At 40.5% G+C, this 22715-nt stretch overlaps 1 protein-coding gene and 1 non-coding gene across 3 annotated transcripts in view; both read left to right on the plus strand.

Moving 5' to 3' along the window:
* The window catches only part of GADL1 (glutamate decarboxylase like 1), a 171295-nt gene that overhangs the window by 101826 nt on the left and 46754 nt on the right, over positions 1-22715 (plus strand). For both annotated transcript variants that reach the window (XM_055320884.1, XM_055320883.1), the window contains 2 exons: positions 333-384; positions 10130-10219. In XM_055320884.1, coding sequence (XP_055176859.1) covers positions 333-384; positions 10130-10219 — 142 coding nt within the window. The remainder of the gene's footprint in view (positions 1-332; positions 385-10129; positions 10220-22715) is intronic.
* Positions 7550-7656, plus strand: LOC129507433 (U6 spliceosomal RNA). Its single transcript, XR_008664002.1, has one exon. It is a non-coding gene; the product is annotated as a U6 spliceosomal RNA (small nuclear RNA).

Raw genomic sequence — 22715 nt, forward strand, 5'->3', positions numbered from 1 at the left:
TGGATGTAACCCCCACATGGTCAGAGGTCTATCTCTAATCTATTTTAGGTGGTTTTCATACTGGGGTTAAAGTCTGATGCTAACACGTGAGATAGATATCACCTCATCCGAAAGACATATCTTTTTACTTGGGCCCCAGGGGTCTGTAGTACGTTCAGGGATATGTGTTGAAATCCTTATTTATCCCCATCCCTCTGCCCTTCCTTATTTCTGAGCCTGTATTTCTAAGCCTTGTCTCTGCATTCTGAAATAACAGTGTTTTTGTGTGCCAGTCATGTTCATGGAATTGTTAGATGCCAGATTATAAATATTACTGTGACTCTCATTTTCAGGTACCTTGTAGAAGAAATCAAGAAAAGAGAAGGATTCAAGTTATTGCTGGAAGTAAGTGATTATGGAATTTTGCTCTTGATTTTGTCAGTCAACAGTGATGAAGGTGGCAATTTTCTAATCTGTTATATTTCATTGGTTTTTGTGTTGCAGACTTAGAAACAAGTCATTAGCTTAATTCATGGAGTCCATTATGTTAATTTACTCTATTAGTGAGTATTTTGCCTTTGTTGGATTCGCAAAGAACACATGTGCCTTAAGTATTGAAAATTAAAGTGCTTAGTAATAATTACCAAGGATAATACTGAATAAATATATAAATTGCATGATGATTGTACTGCGAATATTCCACTGTGCTGTAGTGGTGCCTGCACGTGAAAAATCAATTAAGTGAATGTACAATAATGCATATAGTTTTCTCTTTTTATAAAATAATAGGAACATATTAGCTTTGAAGCAGTGGGAAAATAAGTCATTTTGTGGTTGGACTGTTTGCTATATACAAGAAATAGAATAGTTGCAAGGATAGAGAATATTGGATTTTTCCCCCTAAAATATATGGTTAGAAAATATGAAGGATCTTATTTAATTCTGATTTTTAAGAAATATGAAGTGTGGGATGCCTGGGTGGCTCAGCAGTTGAGCGTCTGCCTTTGGCTCAAGGTGTGATCCCAGAGCTTGAGGATCGAGTCCTGCATCGGGCTCCTGGGGGGAGCATGCTTCTCCCTCTGCCTATGTTTCTGCCTCTCTCTCTGTGTTTCTCATGAATGAACAGATAAAATCTTTATAAAAAAAGAAATATGAAGTGTAGGAGGTTCTCTTAGATCTTCTGATAGCATATATTATATAGCAATCTTTAACCTGATGCAAAAATCACCTGGAGATTACAATCTGGGAACCTTTTCATATGTAAGCAATCTGGCTAACCTTTGGCATTCATTTATTCAGCAAGATTTACTGAGCTATTACTATGCACCAGGCACAGTTCTAGGTACTATAGGTATAAGACAGGGAAATTCCCTGCCCTGGTGGTGCTTATATTCAAATGGCAAGTAATAGGCAAGCAAATTAATACCTAGCAAACATCAGGGAGGCAGATGTCTCAAGAAAATAATAAAGGAGTTTCATGAGAGAGTTACAAATAAATGGAGAGTTACAGATGTGTGTTCTATAACAGAAATAAGGGTGGAATGCGGGAATGATGTTGTGGATGGCAGTGTGGTGGCCTGTTTCACTTGGGTCATGCAGGTAGGGCCTTCTGAGGTCATCTTTGAGGTGAGACCTGATTAATGGTAAGTAGTGTGCCATGCAGATATCCGAGGGAAAGATGTTCTAGATAGAATCAGTAAACAACTACAAAGGCTTCCAGCTGAAAAGAATTCTATGTGTTTGAGTAATCAGGAGTTATATTAAGCAAGGGGGGAGTGTGCAGGAGGTGATGCAGGTGGAGGGAGGGGCAGAGACCAGATCAGGTGGAGTCATGTAGGTTCTACTATTGGCTTTTATTCCAAGTGTAATCATTGGAGAAGTTTTATGCAGACAGGAGTCTGAATTCCATTTTATTTTATTTATTTATTTTTTAAACTTTTTTTTTTACTTTATTTTATTTTCTTGAGAGGTAGAATGTGCACAAAGAGTGGGGTGTGGTACAAGAGAGACTCTTAAGCAGGCTCCAAGCCCAGTGTGGAGCCAGATACAGGGCTTGGTCTCAGGACCTGAGATTATGACCTGAGCCAAAGTCAAGAGTTGGATGTTCAACTGACTGAGCCACCCACTTACCCCCCAAATTCCACTTTAAAATATCATGCTGGATGTCCTAGGAAGAGAGGAATGAGGTGGGAGGAGATGAAGGGAGGCCGAGGAAAGGGTAAATCAGACAAACTGAGATGCTGTTGCAGTGGCCCAGGGAAATATGGTGATGATGGTTTGGGAAAACCATCAGAATTTGGGGAAAATCACAAGTTTGGGAAACACTGCTCCAGAGACTCCTGACCATGCCTTCCACCACTATCCACAAAAGAATCCAAAGTTCCTGAAAAAAATAGGAACATGAGGGAACTTGAATAGACAGCAAGAGAATCCATATTTAAATAACTTTCTGGTAACACTTCAAAGAAGCAAAAAGGTGAATTTAGAGTATGGGACAGTCTACAGGACACCTGACCTGGTTCCTTCAACAGGTTGGTGGCATGAAGAAAAATTAAGGAGGAGGGAGTGATGATCACTCTGGGTTCAAAGAGACAGAAGAGGCCCCCTCACCATATGCAACACACAGAGTTGTTGGGATCCTAGTTTGAACAGTCATAAAAAAAAGTAGATTTTGAAACAGTTGGGAAGTTTCAAATGTGAAACTGGCTATTGGATAATACCGAGGAATCACTGATAATTCGGTTATCAGGTATGATAATGGCATTATCACTACGTAAGAAAGTGTGTATATTTGTAAGAGATACACACGTAAGCACGTGAGGGTAAATCAACAGCTCTAGGATTGCCTGGAGTTCAAATCTGAGTGACTTTTTAAGTTTTCTTGAGTTTAAGTTGCCTTCTTTATTTCCCTGAGTTTGAAATAAAGAGGGAATTCTACAAGTTTGAATCGCCTTCTTTATTTCTCTGGCTGTGGGATCCATGGTGCTTATGGAAAGTGCTTTACACCTTTGGAACTGCAATCTTTTGATAGAGCTGAAAGAAAAAGTGATGAAAAGAAGGTGAACTGTTTTAGAAGTTATTTATATATTCTTCCTAGAGGCTTAAAAGTGATGGGAGGAAACGCGCACCATCATCTTTATGGAATTGCAAACATTCACATCCTTCTAATGCAAGTTAAGGTGGGTTTTCATCCTTAGGCAGCCTTCTGTCCTGGATATTTTATCTATGGGAGCCAGATGGCCCCAAAGCAGCGAAGGCAGCTTTCTCAATAGCACTCCAGAATTCCTACTTCTAAGGGTTTTTATATGTGATCTGCATTTGCGTCTCTTCTCTGTGTTCTGTTTTGAGGAATAATGTACATTTAGACCTTGAATCTCACATCTAAGTGCCAAGGCAATTATCCTTTTTGTTAACAAATGCTTACTTTGGATTGATGAAATATAACTCTAATGCATACTTAAGAGAAGAGAGATTTGATTAGAGTATAGTGTGTGAAATGGAGTCTTTCAATTTAGGAAAAATGAAAGTCTCTAAATATATATATATATGTATATATATATACACACATATACATATATTTTTTATATTTTCTTGTCTATATTTTGATTTATATTATATAATGAATATATATTCATGCAGCTTTTAGCAGATAGAATGTTAAGTGGAACATTGAAAATAGGAAATGAATACAACAAAACAGAGTATCCAGTACTTGAATATCTTTTCCTGAAAACAGCAAAAATAAGGCATCTCTTTTTGAAGATGATTGAAAGTTATCATTTCAAATGGATTCTGCATTATTCATGGCCCCCTGAAAATCATTTCTGTTTTTCTGTGTGGGATCTAAGATCTAATAGATGTTTTCCTAGAGGTTCATTCATTCGTATACTATCATTCACATATTTCCTTTTGCTCTCTTGGAAGAGTCCTAATTATTCAACTTTTTGTTTTTCTCTTCCTGAGTTCCACATTAGGAAGAGTTATTTAGATTTCATAGACTTGCCAGGTTATCAAGGATCTTCAAGGACATTGAGTCAATTTCCTGTTCAAGGTGGGAAACACCTTTCTTGACAGTAATGGTAACAGGAAGTTAACCTTTTCCTGAACACTTCCTGTGTCAGATAATTCACAGCTCAGTTCTCTTCCTCAAACTCGAATTATTTATATTCTATTACTTATTGACCTGTACTATTAACATGTATCAAGCACACTGCAATTTGTAGTTATCTTTTAATCTAGTTTTATTAGATCACAGCACCCTTCTACCTGCAAAATCCAATGTACAGTCTTATATCTTCATTCTGTTGAATTTCTTTAGCATTTTACACCTTATCCAGTCATTGCCTCCCTTTTGAAATGCTCTTCTGTTATGGTTTCTTTGAATTTCTCTCCCAGTTTTTCCCCTTTCCATGTGGCTTTTTCTTCTCAGTTTCAATGAGAAGGTGGTCTCTTCATCTGGGTATCCCATTAAATATTATTTTCCACTCCTCTGTCTTTTTAAAAATTTATTTAGTCATGATATAGAGGCAGAGACATAGGCAGAGGGAAAAGCAGGTTCCCCACTGGGAGCCCGATGCAGGACTTGATCCCAGGATGCCCAGGATCAGGAACTAAGCCAAAGGCAAACACACAACCATTGTGCCACCCAGCCGCCCCTACTCTTCTGTCTTTAGTTCTTTTTGTTTCCACATACTCCTCCTGAAATGTTTAATCCATTTCTAGAACGTTGTTATCATTGGCTTCACTAATGCCTCTATCCGTGACTTGTCTCCTAAATTCTAGTCCTTTATACATAGGCATGTCCTGAAATTTTCAGTTAGACTACCACAGGCACTTCAAATTCAGTATCTCTTTTTTTCTTATTTAAAAAAAATTTTTTAAGATGTACTAATTTATTTCAGGGAGGGGAATCAGAGGGAGGGAGAGAATCTCAAGCAGCCTCCACGCTGAGCACAGCCTGACATGAAGCTTGATCTAATGACCCTGACATTGTGACCTGAGCTGAAACCAAGAGTCAGACGCTCATCTGACTGTGCCCTCCAGAAACCCCTCAAATTCAACATTTTGAAACTGAAGTGTAGCCATTCTCTTTTCCCAAATTCTACATTCTTCTTTCAGTTATTAGAAGTAAGATCCATCCAAACAAAAATCTTGATTGTTGTCTTCCCTATCTCCCTTGCCCTTCTCTTAAAGGCATCTTGGGCAGTTTTCTCCACTCCTGAAGCCACTGCTTCAGTTAAGGCTTCCATCACTCTGCAGATTGGCCTGCCTCATAACTCATCCTTTGCTCATCTTGGTTGCCCCTCCGGCCCATCTCCACACGGTACCCATACTGTGGCCTTTCTAAAGTGCAGTCTGCTTCCAAGATTGAAACTCTCCAGGATTCCACATTGCCTCTAGAATCAAGCCCAAACTTCCAAGCATGGCAGATGAAGAAGCCCTTCGTGAAATGACTTTCATTTCCATGTCCATCTTCATCTCTCTTTTTTTTAAAAAAAAGATTTTATTTATTTTTTCATGAGAGTCAGAGAGAGAGAGAGAGAGAAAGAGAGGCAGAGACACAGGTAGAGGGAGAAGCAGGCAGAGAAGCAGGCTCTACACAGGGAGCCTGATGCAGGACTCGATCCCAGGACTCCAGGATCACACCCTGGGCCAAAGGCAGGCGCTAAACTGCTGAGCCACCCAGGGATCCCCATCTTCACCTCTCTTCAGTACGCCTTGTCCTCTATTCATTCCAAGTTCTTGCCATCCACCTGAGGACATGGGCTTCTACATGTGCACTATGTCTATTGCCAGAGATGCTTCTTGTATTATGAGAAGTTTCTTCTTTTGCAATTCTCATTCCATTAAAGTTTAATTGCCTCTACCTAGCTCCATTACTAGTCGAGTTCCAAGAGATAAGCATCCAGTGTAAGTCATTTTTCTCATCTTAATGTCTGGTCCAGTATCTAGAACACAGAAAATTCTGCTTATTGAATTGAATATTTCAGTTACCCATCTTTGGGCAGGCTATAATTCTTTACCATTCTCCTTCAAATAGTGTATGCAAAAATAGTGATGCGTCTCACCTACTACATATTTTAATGGGGTTATTCATCCACTTGAAAAGGACATATCTTTCTACCAATATAGCTCCAAGTAATAGTCACTAGGCTAATAGAGTGCCTGCTGTATGCCAGATACAGAAATAAATTTTGTAAATAATCTCTGTGCTCATCAAACCAACTCTGTGGGATAGACAATATGATCTCCATTTCATAGATTAGGAAGCTGAAGATTAAAGTGTTCAACACTTGTCCAAGCAAAGACCTGGTAAAGTTGGGATTCGAGCCACATCCATGTGACTCTAAAACCCAGGTTTTTTTGTGCTACTCAGTGCTGCCTTTGAAATGTTTCAGTAGTCTAATCAGATATTTAAGATCGAATACCTTGAAGTCAGTTAAGATCCATCATGCCCCCTTTCTCCATTTTATACTTGCATGATTATTTAACTCTGTCTGCTAGATTCTGCATTTCTACTTATTAAAATGCCCAGTGCTAGCTTTGTCTTTTTTTATTATTGTGATCTAATGATGTCATAAGCAAAGGAGATGAATTTCTTTTGATGTGACTTGGTTTTAGAGAATGCCAGCTATGACATCTTGGTGACCCTTGACATATTTCCCCAAAGGGGTCTCATATCATTCGCTCAATAATCCTTGCTGAAATTGACATCAAAGTTACCTGCTTTATTTCTTAGACTATATCTTTCTTTTCTCTCTGAAATTCAGGCTAGAGTGCAGCCATCCTTTCTTTAGTGGTACTTCTGTGCTTCTCCATGAATTTTTAAAGATTATGACAATGTTTTCCCCACTACAGGTGTTTTTGTACCCTTCACTATCATTTGTCTTCTGTCGACACTTGGATTCTTTTTTATGCCTTTTCAATTTTATGGTGTTAGAGTACATAGACTAAAGTATTCCTAAGACACCTGAGAGGTCAGGGTTTCCTATACACAGGGAATAAAATGGCATGTGAATGGCTCTACTCTGAAAATACTCATTAGTGGTTTGAAGCCTCTTGAGCAGAGTCACTGTATCAAATTCAAGCTACACAGGCAAAGAGACAAGGAAAACTCAAATATGTTCCTTGTGAATATTCAAAGGGATATTTTCTTCAAATCTTAATAATTTTGGAAATGATGAAGTAGAAGTATTCCACTAAATGGAGATCAAATTTTCTCCAATCAAATGAAGTGTCAAAAGGACTTCATCAATTTTCAAAGGCCACGGCACTGAAGCCACACCATTCTAAAAGATACTGGGAAAAAGGAATCACAGATATGTCACTTCAAATATATCAAAACAGAAACTAAGTAAAACAAATGTAAAAGGTGATTTAAAAGGCCTAGGTCCTAACTTCTAAAATATAGAGCAGCTACGGTAGCAGGTAAAAACTACTACAAAATGATTTATGATGTTGCCATGCAAATGAAAAGTAATGAGTTAATGATGTATTAGTCAGGGTCCAATAAGAACACAAAAACTGCACAGCAATTTGAAGTGGGGAAAGTGCAGAATGAAGAATTATTGTGCTTGCTTCAGCAGCATATATACTGAAACTGGAATGATACGGAGACAATTAGCATGGCCCCTGTGCATGGATAACACACAAATTTGTGAGGCATTTCATATTAAGAAAAGAAGAAGAATTATTAATAGGGGATTTCCTCATAAGCGAAAAAGAGAACCCTAAAAAACCCACAGAAATAGAAGATGTAGAAAACAACCACCACTCCTAAAATTGGGATAGAGCACCCCATCAAGAGGCCACTCCTTTCCAGGGCTGAGATCCAGGTGTAGTTGGAGAGGGCACAGTGTAGTACACTGGATCGCAAAGAAATTCACTGAGATATCCCACTACTAGAATTTGCTAGGGATCCACCTTCTGAAGTGCTAGAGGAAGCCATTTTCAGAGCTGTGCCTTGAAACTCACTCGTCTACACACAGAGGTGCCAGAGAAGACATCTGAAGCAAGGCACCTTGCTGGCAGCACTCCCCTGTAAAACCACTTGCAGGGAGTGTGCCAGAAAAAACAATTTAGGGCACTGACCAATCTGTTGTGAAGCCATCTGAAGGGGGTGGTGCTGGAGGAATCTATCAGGGGTCCACTTGTGGCTGGGCACCAGTACTGCTGAAAACCCCACACATATTGGAAGAGATCCATGAGGTTAGCACACCAGAACCCAGAAGAGACACCTCTTCCTTCTCAGTGTCCCTCCAGCACCCTCTGCTGATAAAGTCTAAGATTGGAGAAGATGTCAAGGAGAAATATTTATAGAGTCCACTTCCATTTTCATAAGATGCAAAGTATGGATTTGAGCTGAGCAGCAGTAAATTGATAACTAACATAAATGATATCTGGAAAAAAATCATTACTGATATAAAGACATGAATTCCTAGGACCCGATGGCAGATAATAACTATATTTTTCTTCTACTTTCTAATCAACCATAGTTACTTTATTTGAAAAGATTTATTCACATTAAATGAGTAAAGAATTTTGAAGTCCAGTACATTTCTTTCATAGAGAAACCAAATCAATTATATCAGAAATCCAAGTATAAATTGTGTGGATTTGTACAGACTCTTGTAGTCTCATGATAAATGTTTGCAGAAATTGAGTTGAATTAAATAGTACTCCATCTTGAACTACTTCATATTTTGAAGATTTTTGGCTCTTTTTCTTTTTTCTTTTTTTTTTTTAATCAAATCCAGTAAGAATGTTACAATTTTCAAAGGTTAAAGGACTTATCTTTTGAGCTGGGAATATTTCTGAGCATTCACTTGTGATTTAAAATCCACTAGAATCAGGACTCTACATAGTACTGGTCTTGATTTTAAGATATAAGATGATAGCTGTTTCCTCTTTCTGAAATACTTGGAAACTTTATAGTGATACTGGAGCATAACTCTGATGGTTACTGAGAACTATTATAACATTGGTTATTACCTGCAAACTGTGTTTGTGTAGGAAAATTGAAGTTATTTCAAATACTCTCGCTGCTAAGAATCAAATGAGGAAGCTGTTGAGTGGGTAGGGATGACCTAGAATGTTTCCTAAATATCTAATCTCTTCCTATGTGTCTAATTTGTAAACCCTCACCATAATTTCCCAAGTCAGCTGGTCACTGAAAACAAGTCTTGTGATTGCCTGTGACATTCCTATGTTTTTGTCCAGTGAGGATGGACAAAAGGAGGTATAGTGGAGAAAATTTTGTCTATGTGACAATAGTTAGACTAAAGCTTGTTCTGGAAGATCATCCCATGTTTAACCCAAAACAGATTAATTACCAGAAATGATGATTGGGCTATGGCCACTTTAGATCTGAGTTTCTCAAGCATATACCATGCACTACTTATTTCAGAATCACCCGAGACGCTTCATAAAATGCCAATTCTCCAGGCTTTTCAATGATGAAATACATCAGATTCTGGGCATTCTAAGCACAGGGTGTGAGAATCTGTTTTGAACAAGCTCCCTAGCTGATTCACACCTTACTGATACTTGAGGCTGACACTGAGACTTGAGAGCCAAGAGTCAAGGTGATGTTCTTTTTCCCAAAGCAGTATAGGCTAGGGTCACAACAGGGCTCGTTAAGTGAAGTCCAAGCATGTCGTATGTTATCAACTCATAGATAACCGGGGATTTTCCGTGTGTCTTCCATTACCTGCTACACCTGACAGCTTTGGCTACCTTAGATAGAGAAGGGGTTATTGGAAGGAGATGGAAGTGAAAGAAATAGTTAAGGATCAAGGTTGAAGAGGGAGGATTCAAGGCATCTCTGGGCATGTGTGTATCCGGTGCTAACTAATCGTCAGAGCTTGGTTGAGGCAGCTTCAAACTTGATTATGTTTATTCCCAATTTTGTGCTCATCCCTTACATGGAGGAAACAGCTCCTTCTGGGTACATCCAACCGAGAAGAAAATTTCCCAGTAGGCTGTTACCCAAAGTAAAGCAGAATGAACATCTAGCTCTATAAGATTCTGATGTGTTATCAGTGTAATACACACATGACAATTCTTAAAGAAAGTAGCTAAGAGCTTAATAACATTCTAAGATTAATCTTAGGCTAACAAAACAACTTTCATTTTATTTTTTAATCCTCAGCCTGAATATGCCAATATTTGCTTTTGGTACATTCCACCAAGCCTCAGAGAGATGGAAGAAGGACCTGAATTCTGGGCAAAACTTAATTTGGTAAGTAACAAGTAAATTGCATTTTTCCTTTTGATGAAATGATTCAGTTCCCATTGTCTATTGATCCTATGAAGAATTCTGTACTTGAAAGACTGCCTGAAGATCTAGAGAAGTGGCTCCTAGGATACTGAAAGGTAATTTATGACATGCCAAACAGTTGTCAACACTGCTTAAACAATGTGACTTACTTGATCCACACATGATTTCAAAATAATAGCGCTGTGTGCAAGACAGTTATAGGATGTATTAGAAGTTCTAATTCACAGTGTACTTCAGAGAGTATGATCTGGTAACAGGACACAAGGCTGAAGTTCCATGATGAATGGCTCCTTCTTCAACTCTGCCTGTGCATGTCTATGACTGCTTGTATGGAGATAATGTCAAAAGTCTACATCTGGTACCCTTTGTGAGTGTGAGAGCTTCTGTTCTTTCCACCAACAAAAGCATCTTATGCCCAAGGGGCTTATGTGATAAAAAAGAAAAGTGATTCCAGCAGTGGGTTTCGACTGATGATAGAACAAAATGTGCTTGAAAGTCTCTCCACACACAGCTGGTGAGGGCTGACAGTCCCACGCAAGGAGCAGGCCCAGGCTCTAGGGACTCCTTGTGTATCACCTGCACCTCTCCTAGCATGGTCCTGCCAGCTAGATTTCTGCCTCTAAACCAGATTTCCAAGAACCGTGAAGTCTCACGAACCAACACTACTTGTTCCCAGTCCCCTGCTGCATGGACATTGTGTATTTTGAAGTGAACCAGTGGGAGTTTGCCCTGAGGATTCTGTGGCCATGACACGTAGAGTGAGAATACACAATGGGTTAGAACCATCAAAGTTGGGTAATGCTCTACCCCTTGTGTCTTCCCTCTCAAGCTCAGTGACCTCTATCGCCCTGGTTAGTAAAAACTGACTTGCAAATCTCTCTCTATCCTCTGTGGGAAAATCAGTGATACAGTTAATAGCTATTATAGGCAATAGCACTTCTAATTCCCAGTCAGGTAAACGACAAACCTTCACTGAGTGCTCACTCTACTGTGCACTGGAGATACAGACATCAAAAAGACTTGGCCCCCAGCCTTGAGAAGCTCGTGAGTGAGGAGACAAATGAGTAAAGGGTTGATCACAAGGCAGCTAGTAAGACCCAAGATGGAGATGAACCCTGTTTGCACTGATTGCAGAGAGAAAGATTATCTACATTGCTGTGTGACACAGTAGAGCTAAGTCTTTTTTTTTAGTAGAGCTAAGTCTTGAACAACCAGGAGACAGAGGACAATCATAGAGAAGTAGATTCTAGGAAGAATCACAGCATGATGACTTAGAGATGTAAGAGAAGAGCGTGTGATTCAAAGATCACAGGATTCCAAAGGGAAAGTCATGGGGTCCTTGTCTTTCATGACAAGGAGCTTGGAATTTGTGGCTAATTAAGAGAAAGAGGAAAGACTATGGCCTTTAAGCCATAACCACCTATAACCTCACCTACAGCATCTTCTCTTAGCTTCAAGTCATTTTCTTTTTCTTCATGGTTCATTAAACCTCCTACACTGTAGCATAACATATACGCAATATATACATACTCTACCCCTTGTCAAAAGAGAGGTCCGGCAGCAGAGATGGAGAGAGAGGGATGCTGGTATCTGTTCCTTTGCCTAGAAAAGTTAATTCCCTTCATTACCCATTTCAGGCAATTAACTCAGTCCTGGGGCTCTGTCTTGCATTTTACCCACTCAGAGCAAATAGAACAGGGCTAAAGAATGCATTTCACATGTAAGTAACCCCCCCCCCAAAAAAAAGACAAACAATGTGAGAATTTACTAGTGAGGTTTCTAGGGACATTATGTACTTTGATGGAATACAACTGACTTTTTTTTGGGGGGGGGGTGGTGTGGGAGAATAATTGCTCAGGATTGAGAAAGATCTGGTTGCCATTCTTCTCACTTTTCCATTGTTAAGAAAAGCAACCAAGAATGTGTTATTTGTGTTTTACTGACTCAGTACTGTTGCGTGGACATGGATCAGGAAGTCCAAAGAGTCCCATTATATTTGGGGATCTTTTTGACTCACTCTTCCTTTATTTAAAGAAATAGTTATGTTATCTATTCTCAAAAAATTTGAAATTGAGGACAGATACATGTGCTAAAATCAGATTATTAAGCAAATCATCCACTTTTAATCTTAATTGGAAATTGAATATTAATCAGGACATTCTCTTCTATCTCTAATATTTTCCAGCATTGAGTCTCTGATAGTTTATATCCATGATTCTCTATTACTTCATTTTGGAATGTTTTGCTGCCATTTAGAACCATGGTTTTCTTGACCCATCTAATGTCATACTATTTTAGGGTCACTCCTAACAATAAACATGTATGCGGCTGACATATAATCATTGGTTCATAGAGTGTTAGTTTCCTTTTATTGTCTCTCTTTGTGTGGATGTGTGTGCATGAAAGGAAGGAAGGTGTAATCCTTGTGGTTTTCTGCTTACTGTATGTAGTATGGCAGTGCAAGTATATGATTTATAACCTGGAATGTACTTGAAACACGCTTAAAATTTATTTTGGGGTTCATCTTGGATGGAGAATCACAAACAAATAAATAAACCGAATAAGGCTTTCCCCCTCTAACTTGGGGTAGCATCGGGTTGGGGGGTCGGATGGAGAATCAGTGACATGACAAGTCTTCCTTTTGGCAGCAGGAGGACAGAGGGACTGTGTGTGTGCTGGCAAATGTGTGTGCACATGTATGAGACTACTTTTGAGAACGCAAACACCCTGTAGTCACTCCATGACACTACTTGCAATCACTGAATTCCAGTCATCTCTCTTTTTAAAGATGTCCTCTGTAGAATGCTCTTCTTTCTGATGCTTGCAGGCATCGCAATATTCTAGATATGTGTTCCTTCCCTGCCCAGATTGCATTTACCTCCTCTCTGTTCTCTTTGCCTCATGTCATCTCTTTTTTCCCATTTATTTTCTTTGCTCTCTGCATATCCATGCCTCCAGCTCTGCTTCATCACGTTGCTCTCCTGCTGGAAGCCTCTGATGGTTCCCTGTTCTTTACAGTAGCAGTTTTCAACCCGGTATCACCAATGACCAATTTTTTTAATAAATTAATTTTTTATTGGTGTTCAATTTACCAACATACAGAATAACACCCAGTGCTCATCCCGTCAAGTGTCCCCCTCACTGCCCATCACCCACTCACCCCATCCCCGCACCCCACCCCCGCCCTCCTCCCCTTCCACCACCCCTAGTTCGTTTCCCAGAGTTAGGAGTCTTCATGTTCTGTGTCCCTTTCTGATATTTCCCACACATTTCTTCTCCCTTCCCTTATATTCCCTTTCACTATTATTCATATTCCCCAAATGAATGAGAACATACACTGTTTGTCCTTCTCCGACTGACTTACTTCACTCAGCATAATACCCTCCAGTTCCATCCACGTTGAAGCAAATGGTGGGTATTTGTCGTTTCTAATGGCTGAGTAATATTCCATTGTATACATAGACCACATCTTATTTATCCATTCATCTTTCGATGGACACCGAGGCTCCAGCCACAGTTTGGCTATTGTGGACATTGCTGCTAGAAACATCGGGGTGCAGGTGTCCCGGCGTTTCATTGCATCTGAATCTTTGGGGTAAATCCCCAGCAGTGCAATTGCTGCGTCAGGGCAGGTCTATTTTTAACTCTTTGAGGAACCTCCACACAGTTTTCCAGAGTGGCTGCACCAGTTCACATTCCCACCAACAGTGTAAGAGGGTTCCCTTTTCTCCGCATCCTCTCCAACATTTGTTGTTTCCTGCCTTGTTAATTCTCCCCATTCTCACTGGTGTGAGGTGGTATCTCATTGTGGTTTTGATTTGTATTTCCCTGATGGCAAGTGATGCAGAGCATTTTCTCATGTGCGTGTTGGCCATGTCTATGTCTTCCTCTGTGAGATTTCTCTTCATGTCTTTTGCCCATTTCATGATTGGATTGTTTGTTTCTTTGGTGTTGAGTTTAAGAAGTTCTTTATAGATTTTGGAAACTAGCCCTTTATCTGATACGTCATTTGCAAATACCTTCTCCCATTCTGTAGGTTGTCTTTTAGTTTTGTTGACTGTATCCTTTGCTGTGCAAAAGCTTCTTATCTTGATGAAGTCCCAATAGTTCATTTTTGCTTTTGTTTCTTTTGCCTTCATGGATGTATCTTGCAAGAAGTTACTGTGGCCAAGTTCAAAAAGGGTGTTGCCTGTGTTCTCCTCTAGGATTTTGATGGAATCTTGTCTCACATTTAGATCTTTCATCCATTTTGAGTTTATCTTTGTGTATGGTGCAAGAGAGTGGTCCAGTTTCATTCTTCTGCATGTGGATGTCCAATTTTCCCAGCACCATTTATTGAAGAGACTGTCTTTCTTCCAGTGGATAGTCTTTCCTCCTTTATCGAATATTAGTTGACCATAAAGTTCAGGGTCCACTTCTGGGTTCTCTGTTCTGTTCCATTGATCTATGTGTCTGTTTTTTTGTGCCAGTACCACACTGTCTTGATGACCACAGCTTTGTAGTACAACCTGAAATCTGGCATTGTGTTGCCCCCAGATATGGTTTTCTTTTTTAAAATTCCCTGGCTATTCGGGGTCTTTTCTTATTCCACACAAATCTTAAAATAATTTGTTCTAACTCTCTGAAGAAAGTCCATGGTATTTTGATAGGGATTGCATTGAACGTGTAAATTGCCCTGGGTAACATTGACATTTTCACAATATTAATTCTGCCAATCCATGAGCATGGAATATTTTTCCATCTCTTTGTGTCTTCCTCAATTTCTTTCAGAAGTGTTCTATAGTTTTGAGGGTATAGATCCTTTACCTCTTTGGTTAGGTTTATTCCTAGGTATCTTATGCTTTTGGGTGCAATTGTAAATGGGATTGACTCCTTAATTTCTCTTTCTTCAGTCTCATTGTTAGTGTATAGGAATGCCATTGATTTCTGGGCATTGATTTTGTATCCTGCCACGCTACCAAATTGCTGTATGAGTTCTAGCAATCTTGGGGTGGAGGCTTTTGGGTTTTCTATGTAGAGTATCATGTCATCGGCGAAGAGGGAGAGTTTGACTTCTTCTTTGCCAATTTGAATGCCTTTAATGTCTTTTTGTTGTCTGATTGCTGAGGCTAGGACTTCCAATACTGTGTTGAATAGCAGTGGTGAGAGTGGACATCCCTGTCTTGTTCCTGATCTTAGGGGAAAGGCTCCCAGTGCTTCCCCATTGAGAATGATATTTGCTGTGGGCTTTTCGTAGATGGCTTTTAAGATGTCGAGGAAAGTTCCCTCTATCCCTACACTCTGAAGAGTTTTGATCAGGAATGGATGCTGTATTTTGTCAAATGCTTTCTCTGCATCTAATGAGAGGATCATATGGTTCTTGGTTTTTCTCTTGCTGATATGATGAATCACATTGATTGTCTTACGAGTGTTGAACCAGCCTTGTGTCCCGGGGATAAATCCTACTTGGTCATGGTGAATAATTTTCTTAATGTGCTGTTGGATCCTATTGGCTAGTATCTTGTTGAGAATTTTTGCATCCATGTTCATCAGGGATATTGGTCTGTAATTCTCCTTTTTGGTGGGGTCTTTGTCTGGTTTTGGAATTAAGGTGATGCTGGACTCATAGAACGAATTTGGAAGTACTCCATCTCTTTCTATCTTTCCAAACAGCTTTAGTAGAATAGGTATGATTTCTTCTTTAAACGTTTGATAGAATTCCCCTGGGAAGCCATCTGGCCCTGGACTCTTGTGTCTTGGGAGGTTTTTGATGACTGCTTCAATTTCCTCCCTGGTTATTGGCCTGTTCAGGTTTTCTATTTCTTCCTGTTCCAGTTTTGGTAGTTTGTGGCTTTCCAGGAATGCGTCCATTTCTTCTAGATTGCCTAATTTATTGGCATAGAGCTGTTCATAATATGTTTTTTTTTATTTTTTAAATTTATTTATGATAATCACACACACAGAGAGAGAGAGGAAGAGACATAGGCAGAGGGAGAAGCAGGCTCCATGCACCGGGAGCCCAACGTGGGATTCGATCCCGGGTCTCCAGGATCACGCCCTGGGCCAAAGGCAGGCGCCAAACCGCTGCGCCACCCAGGGATCCCCATAATATGTTTTTAAAATCGTTTGTATTTCCTTGGTGTTGGTAGTGATCTCTCCTTTCTCATTCATGATTTTATTAATTTGAGTCTTCTCTCTCTTCTTTTTAATAAGGCTGGGTAATGGTTTATCTATCTTATTAATTCTTTCAAAGAACCAACTCCTGGTTCTGTTGATCTGTTCCACAGTTCTTCTGGTCTCAATTTCATTGAGTTCTGCTCAAATTTTAATTAACTCTCTTCTTCTGCTGGGCGTAGGGTCCATCTGCTGTTTTTCTCTAGCTCCTTTATGTGTAAGGTTAGCTTTTGTGTTTGAGGTTTTTCCAGTTTTTGAATGGATGCTTGTATTGCGATGTATTTCCCCCTCAGGACTGCTTTTGCTGCATCCCAAAGATTTTGAACGGTTGTATCTTCATTCTCATTAGTTTCCATGAATCTTTTTAATTCTTCCTTAATTTCCTGGTTGACCCTTTTATCTTTTAGTAGGATGGTCCTTCACCTCCACGTGTTTGAGGTCCTTCCAAACTTCTTGTTGTGATTTAGTTCTAATTTCAAGGCATTATGGTCTGAGAATATGCAGGGGACGATCCCAATCTTTTGGTATCAGTTCAGACCCGATTTGTGACCCAGTAGGTGGTCTATTCTGGAGAAAGTTCCATGTGCACTTGAGAAGAATGTGTATTCAGTTGAGTTTGGATGTAAAGTTCTGTAGATATCTGTGAAATCTATCTGGTCATCATTTAAAGCTCTCGTTTCTTTGGAGATGTTGTGCTTAAAAGACCTATCGAGGGTAGAAAGAGCTAGACTGAAGTCACCAAATATAAGTGTATTATTATCTAAGTATTTCTTCACTTTGGTTAATAATTCGTTTAAGTATTTGGCAGCTCCCACATTCGGGGCATATATATTGAGGATTGTTAAGTCCTCTTGTTGGATAGATCCTTTAAGTGTGAGATAGTGTCCCTCTTCATCTCTCACTACAGTCTTCGGGGTAAATTTTAGTTTATCTGATATAAGGATGGCTACCCCTGCTTTCTTTTGAGAACCATTTGAATGGTAAATTGTTCTCCAACCTTTTATTTTCAGGTTGTAGGTGTCCTTCTGTCTAAAATGAGTCTCTTGTAGACAGCAAATAGATGGGTCCTGCTTTTTTATCCAGTCTGAAACCCTGTGCCTTTTGATGGGGTCATTAAGCCCGTTCACGTTCAGAGTTACTATTGACAGATATGAGTGTAGTGTCATCATGATATCTATTTAGTCCTGTTTTTGTGGATTGTTCCACTGAACTTCTTTTAAAGGGGAATTTTTAGAGTCCCCCTTAAAATTTCTTGCAGAGCTGGTTTGGAGGTCACATATTCTTTAGTTCCTGCCTGTCTTGGAAGCTCTTTATCTCCCCTTCCATTTTGAATGAGAGCCTTGCTGGATAAAGTATTCTTGGTTGCATGTTCTTCTCATTTAGGACCCTGAATATATCCTGCCAGCCCTTTCTGGCCTGCCACGTCTCTGTGGAGAGGTCTGCTGTTACCCTAATATTCCTCCCCATGAAAGTCAGGGACTTCTTGTCTCTTGCTGCTTTAAGGATCTTCTCTTTATCTTTGGAATTTGCAAGCTTCACTATTAAATGTCGAGGTGTTGAACGGTTTTTATTGATTTTAGGGGGGGATCTCTCTATTTCCTGGATCTGAATGCCTGTTTCCCTTCCCAGATTGGGAAAGTTTTCAGCTAGGATTTGTTCAAATACATATTCTGGCCCTCTGTCCTTTTCGGCGCCCTCGGGAACCCCAATTAAACGTAGGTTTTTCTTTCTTAGGCTGTCGTTTATTTCCCTTAATCTGTCTTCATGGTCTTTTAATTGTCTGTCTCTTTTTTCCTCAGTTTCCCTCTTTGCCATCAACTTGTCTTCTATGTCACTCACTCGTTCTTCCACCTCGTTAACCCTCGTCGTTAGGACTTCTAGTTTGGATTGCATCTCATTCAATTGATTTTTAATTTCTGCCTGATTGGATCTAAATTCTGCAGTCATGAAGTCTCGTGAGTCCTTAATGCTTTTTTCTAGAGCCACCAGTAGCTGTAGAATAGTGCTTCTGAATTGGCTTTCTGACATTGAAGTGTAATCCAGATTTTGTAACTCTGTGGGAGAGAGGGCTGTTTCTGATTCTTTCTTTTGAGGTGAGGTTTTCCTTCTAGTCATTTTGCTCAGTGCAGAGTGGCCAAAAACAAGTTGTATTGGATAAAATAGAAAAAGAGAGAGAGAGAAGGAAAGAAAAGAGAAAAAGAAAAAAGAAAAAATGAAGAAAAAAAGGAAAAAAGAGAAGAAAAAGAGAAAGAAAAAGAAAGAAAGGTGAAAAAAAAGGGTGGGGGAAGCAATCAGAAATCAAAAAGAAAAAAAAAAAACACACACACGGGGTAGTATCTTCTGATTCTGTGTACTTTAAGTCCCTTGACTTCCCCTGGAACTGGTCCGTCCAGCTGGTCTTCTGGGGGAGGGGCCTGCTGCGCTGATTTTCAGGTGTTAGCACTTGGGGGAGCTGCTCTGCCCCTGCCTGCTGCAGGGCTCCGCGGGGGTTGTTTACCCCGTGGGGCCCCAGGAGGATCAGCCGCAGTTGCTATGGCAACTCTGGAAGCCTGGATTCAGCCTCCGCAGGAACTACGGGGCTCGGGGCTCTCGGTTCTCCGTCTGCAGGCCTGGGGGCTCTCGGTTCTCCGTCTGCAAGGCCTGGAGGCTCCGGGGCGGGGCCGCTGATCTGCTCAGCTCGGGGCAGGAGCGTCCTCGCTGTCCTGGGCCCTCCCGGCCTCTGCCTGTCCCGGGGGAGGCCGGATCCTGGGCTGTGTCCCGGCGCCCTGTGCTCCGGGGCCTGCGCTGGTGGATTCGCGCTCCCGCCCCGCAGCCCCCTCCGCGGAGCCGCTCCCGAGCCCCTCCGAGCTGCTCCCGGGTCCCGCCGTGCGCGCTGCAGCCCTTAGGGAGCTCGGCGCACTCTCCCGGGGCGCAGGTGTCTGTTAGTGTCCCCGGGAGCCCGAGGGCATCCCCGCCCTCCTGGGTCCTGCTCCAACTCCCTGCGAGCCCCTTTCCCCCCCGGGAAGGTTGGTGCAGCTCCTGCTCCTCCGGGACGGGGCTCTCCTGTCCTGGGGACACTCGCCCCGGCCTCAGCCCGGCTCCTCGCGGGGCCCCTCCCCCTCGGAGGCCTTTTGTTCCTTTATTTCTTTTTCCCCGTCTTCCTACCTTGATAGAAGCGCGAACTCTTCTCACTGCAGCGTTCCAGCTGGTCTCTCTTTACATCTCAGGCCGAATTCGTAGATTTTCAGGATGATTTGAAGGTTATCTAGGTCATTTGGTGGGGACAGGTGACTTGGGGACCCTACTCTTCCGCCATCCTGCCCCTCCTCTCCCAATGACCAATTTTTATACTACATATTGTTGATGTACCTTTACTCTCCTAAAATGAGAGCAGTAATAAATGTGACCTACCTCCACCTAATTTCATAAAGGGCAATACAAGGCCTTGCATATAACACAAAGGAGAACTGATCTCTGAAATACAGATATGTATTTCTCTACAACATGAGTGGGCATGACAGTATTGGAATATGTGAGGAAGGGAGCAATAAGATTCTTACACATACTCTTAGAATCACAGTGAATGTAAGCCACATACAAACGCAGACTTTTCTAAGTAAGTGATGTTGATGATGCAAATGACAAACGCGGATTGATATTAGCAATATAATTTTAAAAAATGGTGCACAACTCTTGTAAAGTGTGTGAAAAGAGCACATTTTTTCTCTTGATTTACATGGTAGTAGAAAACTTGGTGTTTGTTAAAAATGGGTACAGAATATTATGCATGTGTATGTAAAACAGAGTTAGAGTGTGAACTTGTTTGGATAATGGTAATCAGCCTCCTCACCTCATATATTTCCAGTAGGACATGTGAAAATTGGGCAAGGGAATGCTGGCTGGCTCAGTGGTTGAACCTCTGCCTTTGGCTCAGGGCATGATCCCAGAGTCCTGGGATCGAATCCGCATCAGGCTCCCTGCATGATGCAAGAGCCTGATTCTCCCTCTGCCTATGTCTCTGCCTCTCTCTGTGTGTCTATCATGAATAAATAAATAAAATCTTAAAAAAAGAAAAAAAGAAAGTTGGGCAAGACACAGGACAAGGCTTAATTGCTCAGGACTGTTCTACACATTGCGAGGCAGATGATATATCTTGTCCCTGCTAAACATCCATAGCAATCCCCACACATCTTGAAAACTAAAACATCTGCCCAGAGTTCCAAAATATTCCCTAGAGGTGTAGTACTATTCCCTGGAGAATGGCTCATCCGCAGGATAAAATCTAGTTCATTCTGCTTGGCATCCAAGGGCCTTCATGTCCGATCATCAAGTATTAAAATAGCAAGAAACTGAAAAGAATCTAAGTATTCAACTATAGGGAATTGGTTAAATTTTAGTACATAATTTATATGCAAATTTCTGGTACATAGACAATTAAAATTCTGTTCCAAAATAACATATTCATAATTTATTATTAATTGAAAAAAATGAGTTATACAAACAGCCACTATAGTATAATACCAGTTTTGAAAAATCCTGTGTTTATATATGCATGGATTCTTTTTTTTTATTGGAATTCAATTTGCCAACATATAGCATAACACCCAGTGCTCATCCCATCAAGTGCCGCCCTCAGTGTCCATCACCCAGTCACCCCCAACCCCCGCCCACCTCCCTTTCCACCACCCTTTGTTCGTTTCCCAGAGTTAGGAGTATCTCGTGTTCTGTCTCCTTTTCTGATATTTCCCACTCATTTTTTCTCCTTTCCCCTTTATTCCCTTTCACTATTTTTTATATTCCCCAAGTGAATGAGACCATATAATGTTTGTCCTTCTCCAATTGACTTATTTCACTCAGCATAATACCTCCAGTTCCGTCCACGTTGAAGCAAATGGTGGGTATTTGTCGTTTCTAATGGCTGAGGAATATTCCATTGTATACATAAACCACATTTTCTTTATCCATTCATCTTTAGATGGACACCAAGGCTCCTTCCACAGTTTGGCTATTGTGGACATGGCTGCTAGAAACATCGGGGTGCAGGTGTCCCGGCGTTTCACTGCATCTGTATCTTTGGGGTAAATCCCCAGGAGTGTAATTGCTGGGTCGTAGGGCAGGTCTATTTTTAACTCTTTGAGGAACCTCCACACAGTTTTCCAGAGTGGCTGCACCAGTTCACATTCCCACCAACAGTGCAAGAGGGTTCCCTTTTCTCCGCATCCTCTCCAACATTTGTGGTTTCCTGCCTTGTTAATTTTCCCCATTCTCACTGGTGTGAGGTGGTATCTCATTGTGGTTTTGATTTGTATTTCCTTGATGGCAAGTGATGCGGAGCATTTTCTCATGTGCGTGTTGGCCATGTCTATGTCTTCCTCTGTGAGATTTCTCTTCATGTCTTTTGCTCATTTCATGATTGGATTGTTTGTTTCTTTGGTGTTGAGTTTAAGAAGTTCTTTATAGATCTTGGATATTAGCCCTTTATCTGATACGTCATTTGCAAATATCTTCTCCCATTCTGTAGGTTGTCTTTTAGCTTTGTTGACTGTTTCTTTTGCTGATGCATGGATTCTTAAATACACATAAACTAGTGCTTATATGGCTAGATAAGGGGCAGACAACAGGCACCAAAATATTTTAGAGATAATTATAAGTGATTTTTCCTTTCTTTAGTATTCTTCCACAATGTCTTCATTTTCTACATTAACATATATTGCTTTCATGAAAATAGCAATAACAGCAATGACAATAATAATAAACCGATATATAGAGTAATTGACCTCATGAAGCAAGCCTTTGGGTTCCTTGAGCTGCTTACACAGGTATCAAGCACAATCTGCTAACAGTTAAAAAAAAGAAAAAGTTAAATTGAATTGGGTACTCACCCCAGTATGTTTATTGTTTTGAAATTATCTGCATGTATTACTTTTAAATATAAGATGTACACTTAAAAGTACACATAATCACTTTTAAGGATGAATTTTCAAATTTTAATTATTTAGAGATGTTCTAATCTTTTCTTCTTACACCACAGGGGATTGTCTTGTTTGGAGATCATAATTATACCATATTTCAATCAATTAGTTCACAAACTATTTTCTCGCATGACTTGTTCCCACATGTAGTGTATAATTTTTCTTCCCTTCCAATCTCTCTATGCTTATGAAAACACCCACACTATCTGCACTGATTTCAGGTTCAGAGGCATTGCCACTAGTGGTCTATGTTGAGATCTTCAACAGAATTTTCAGGGCTCCCTGGGAGCTTCCAGCATCGTGATGGAGTTATGCTTTGCTCTTCAAAGTCACGGCCCCAAAAAAGTTTCTGT

The sequence above is a fragment of the Nyctereutes procyonoides genome, unplaced genomic scaffold, assembly GCF_905146905.1.
Source record: "Nyctereutes procyonoides isolate TBG_1078 unplaced genomic scaffold, NYPRO_anot_genome, whole genome shotgun sequence".
Lineage (NCBI taxonomy): Eukaryota > Metazoa > Chordata > Mammalia > Carnivora > Canidae > Nyctereutes > Nyctereutes procyonoides.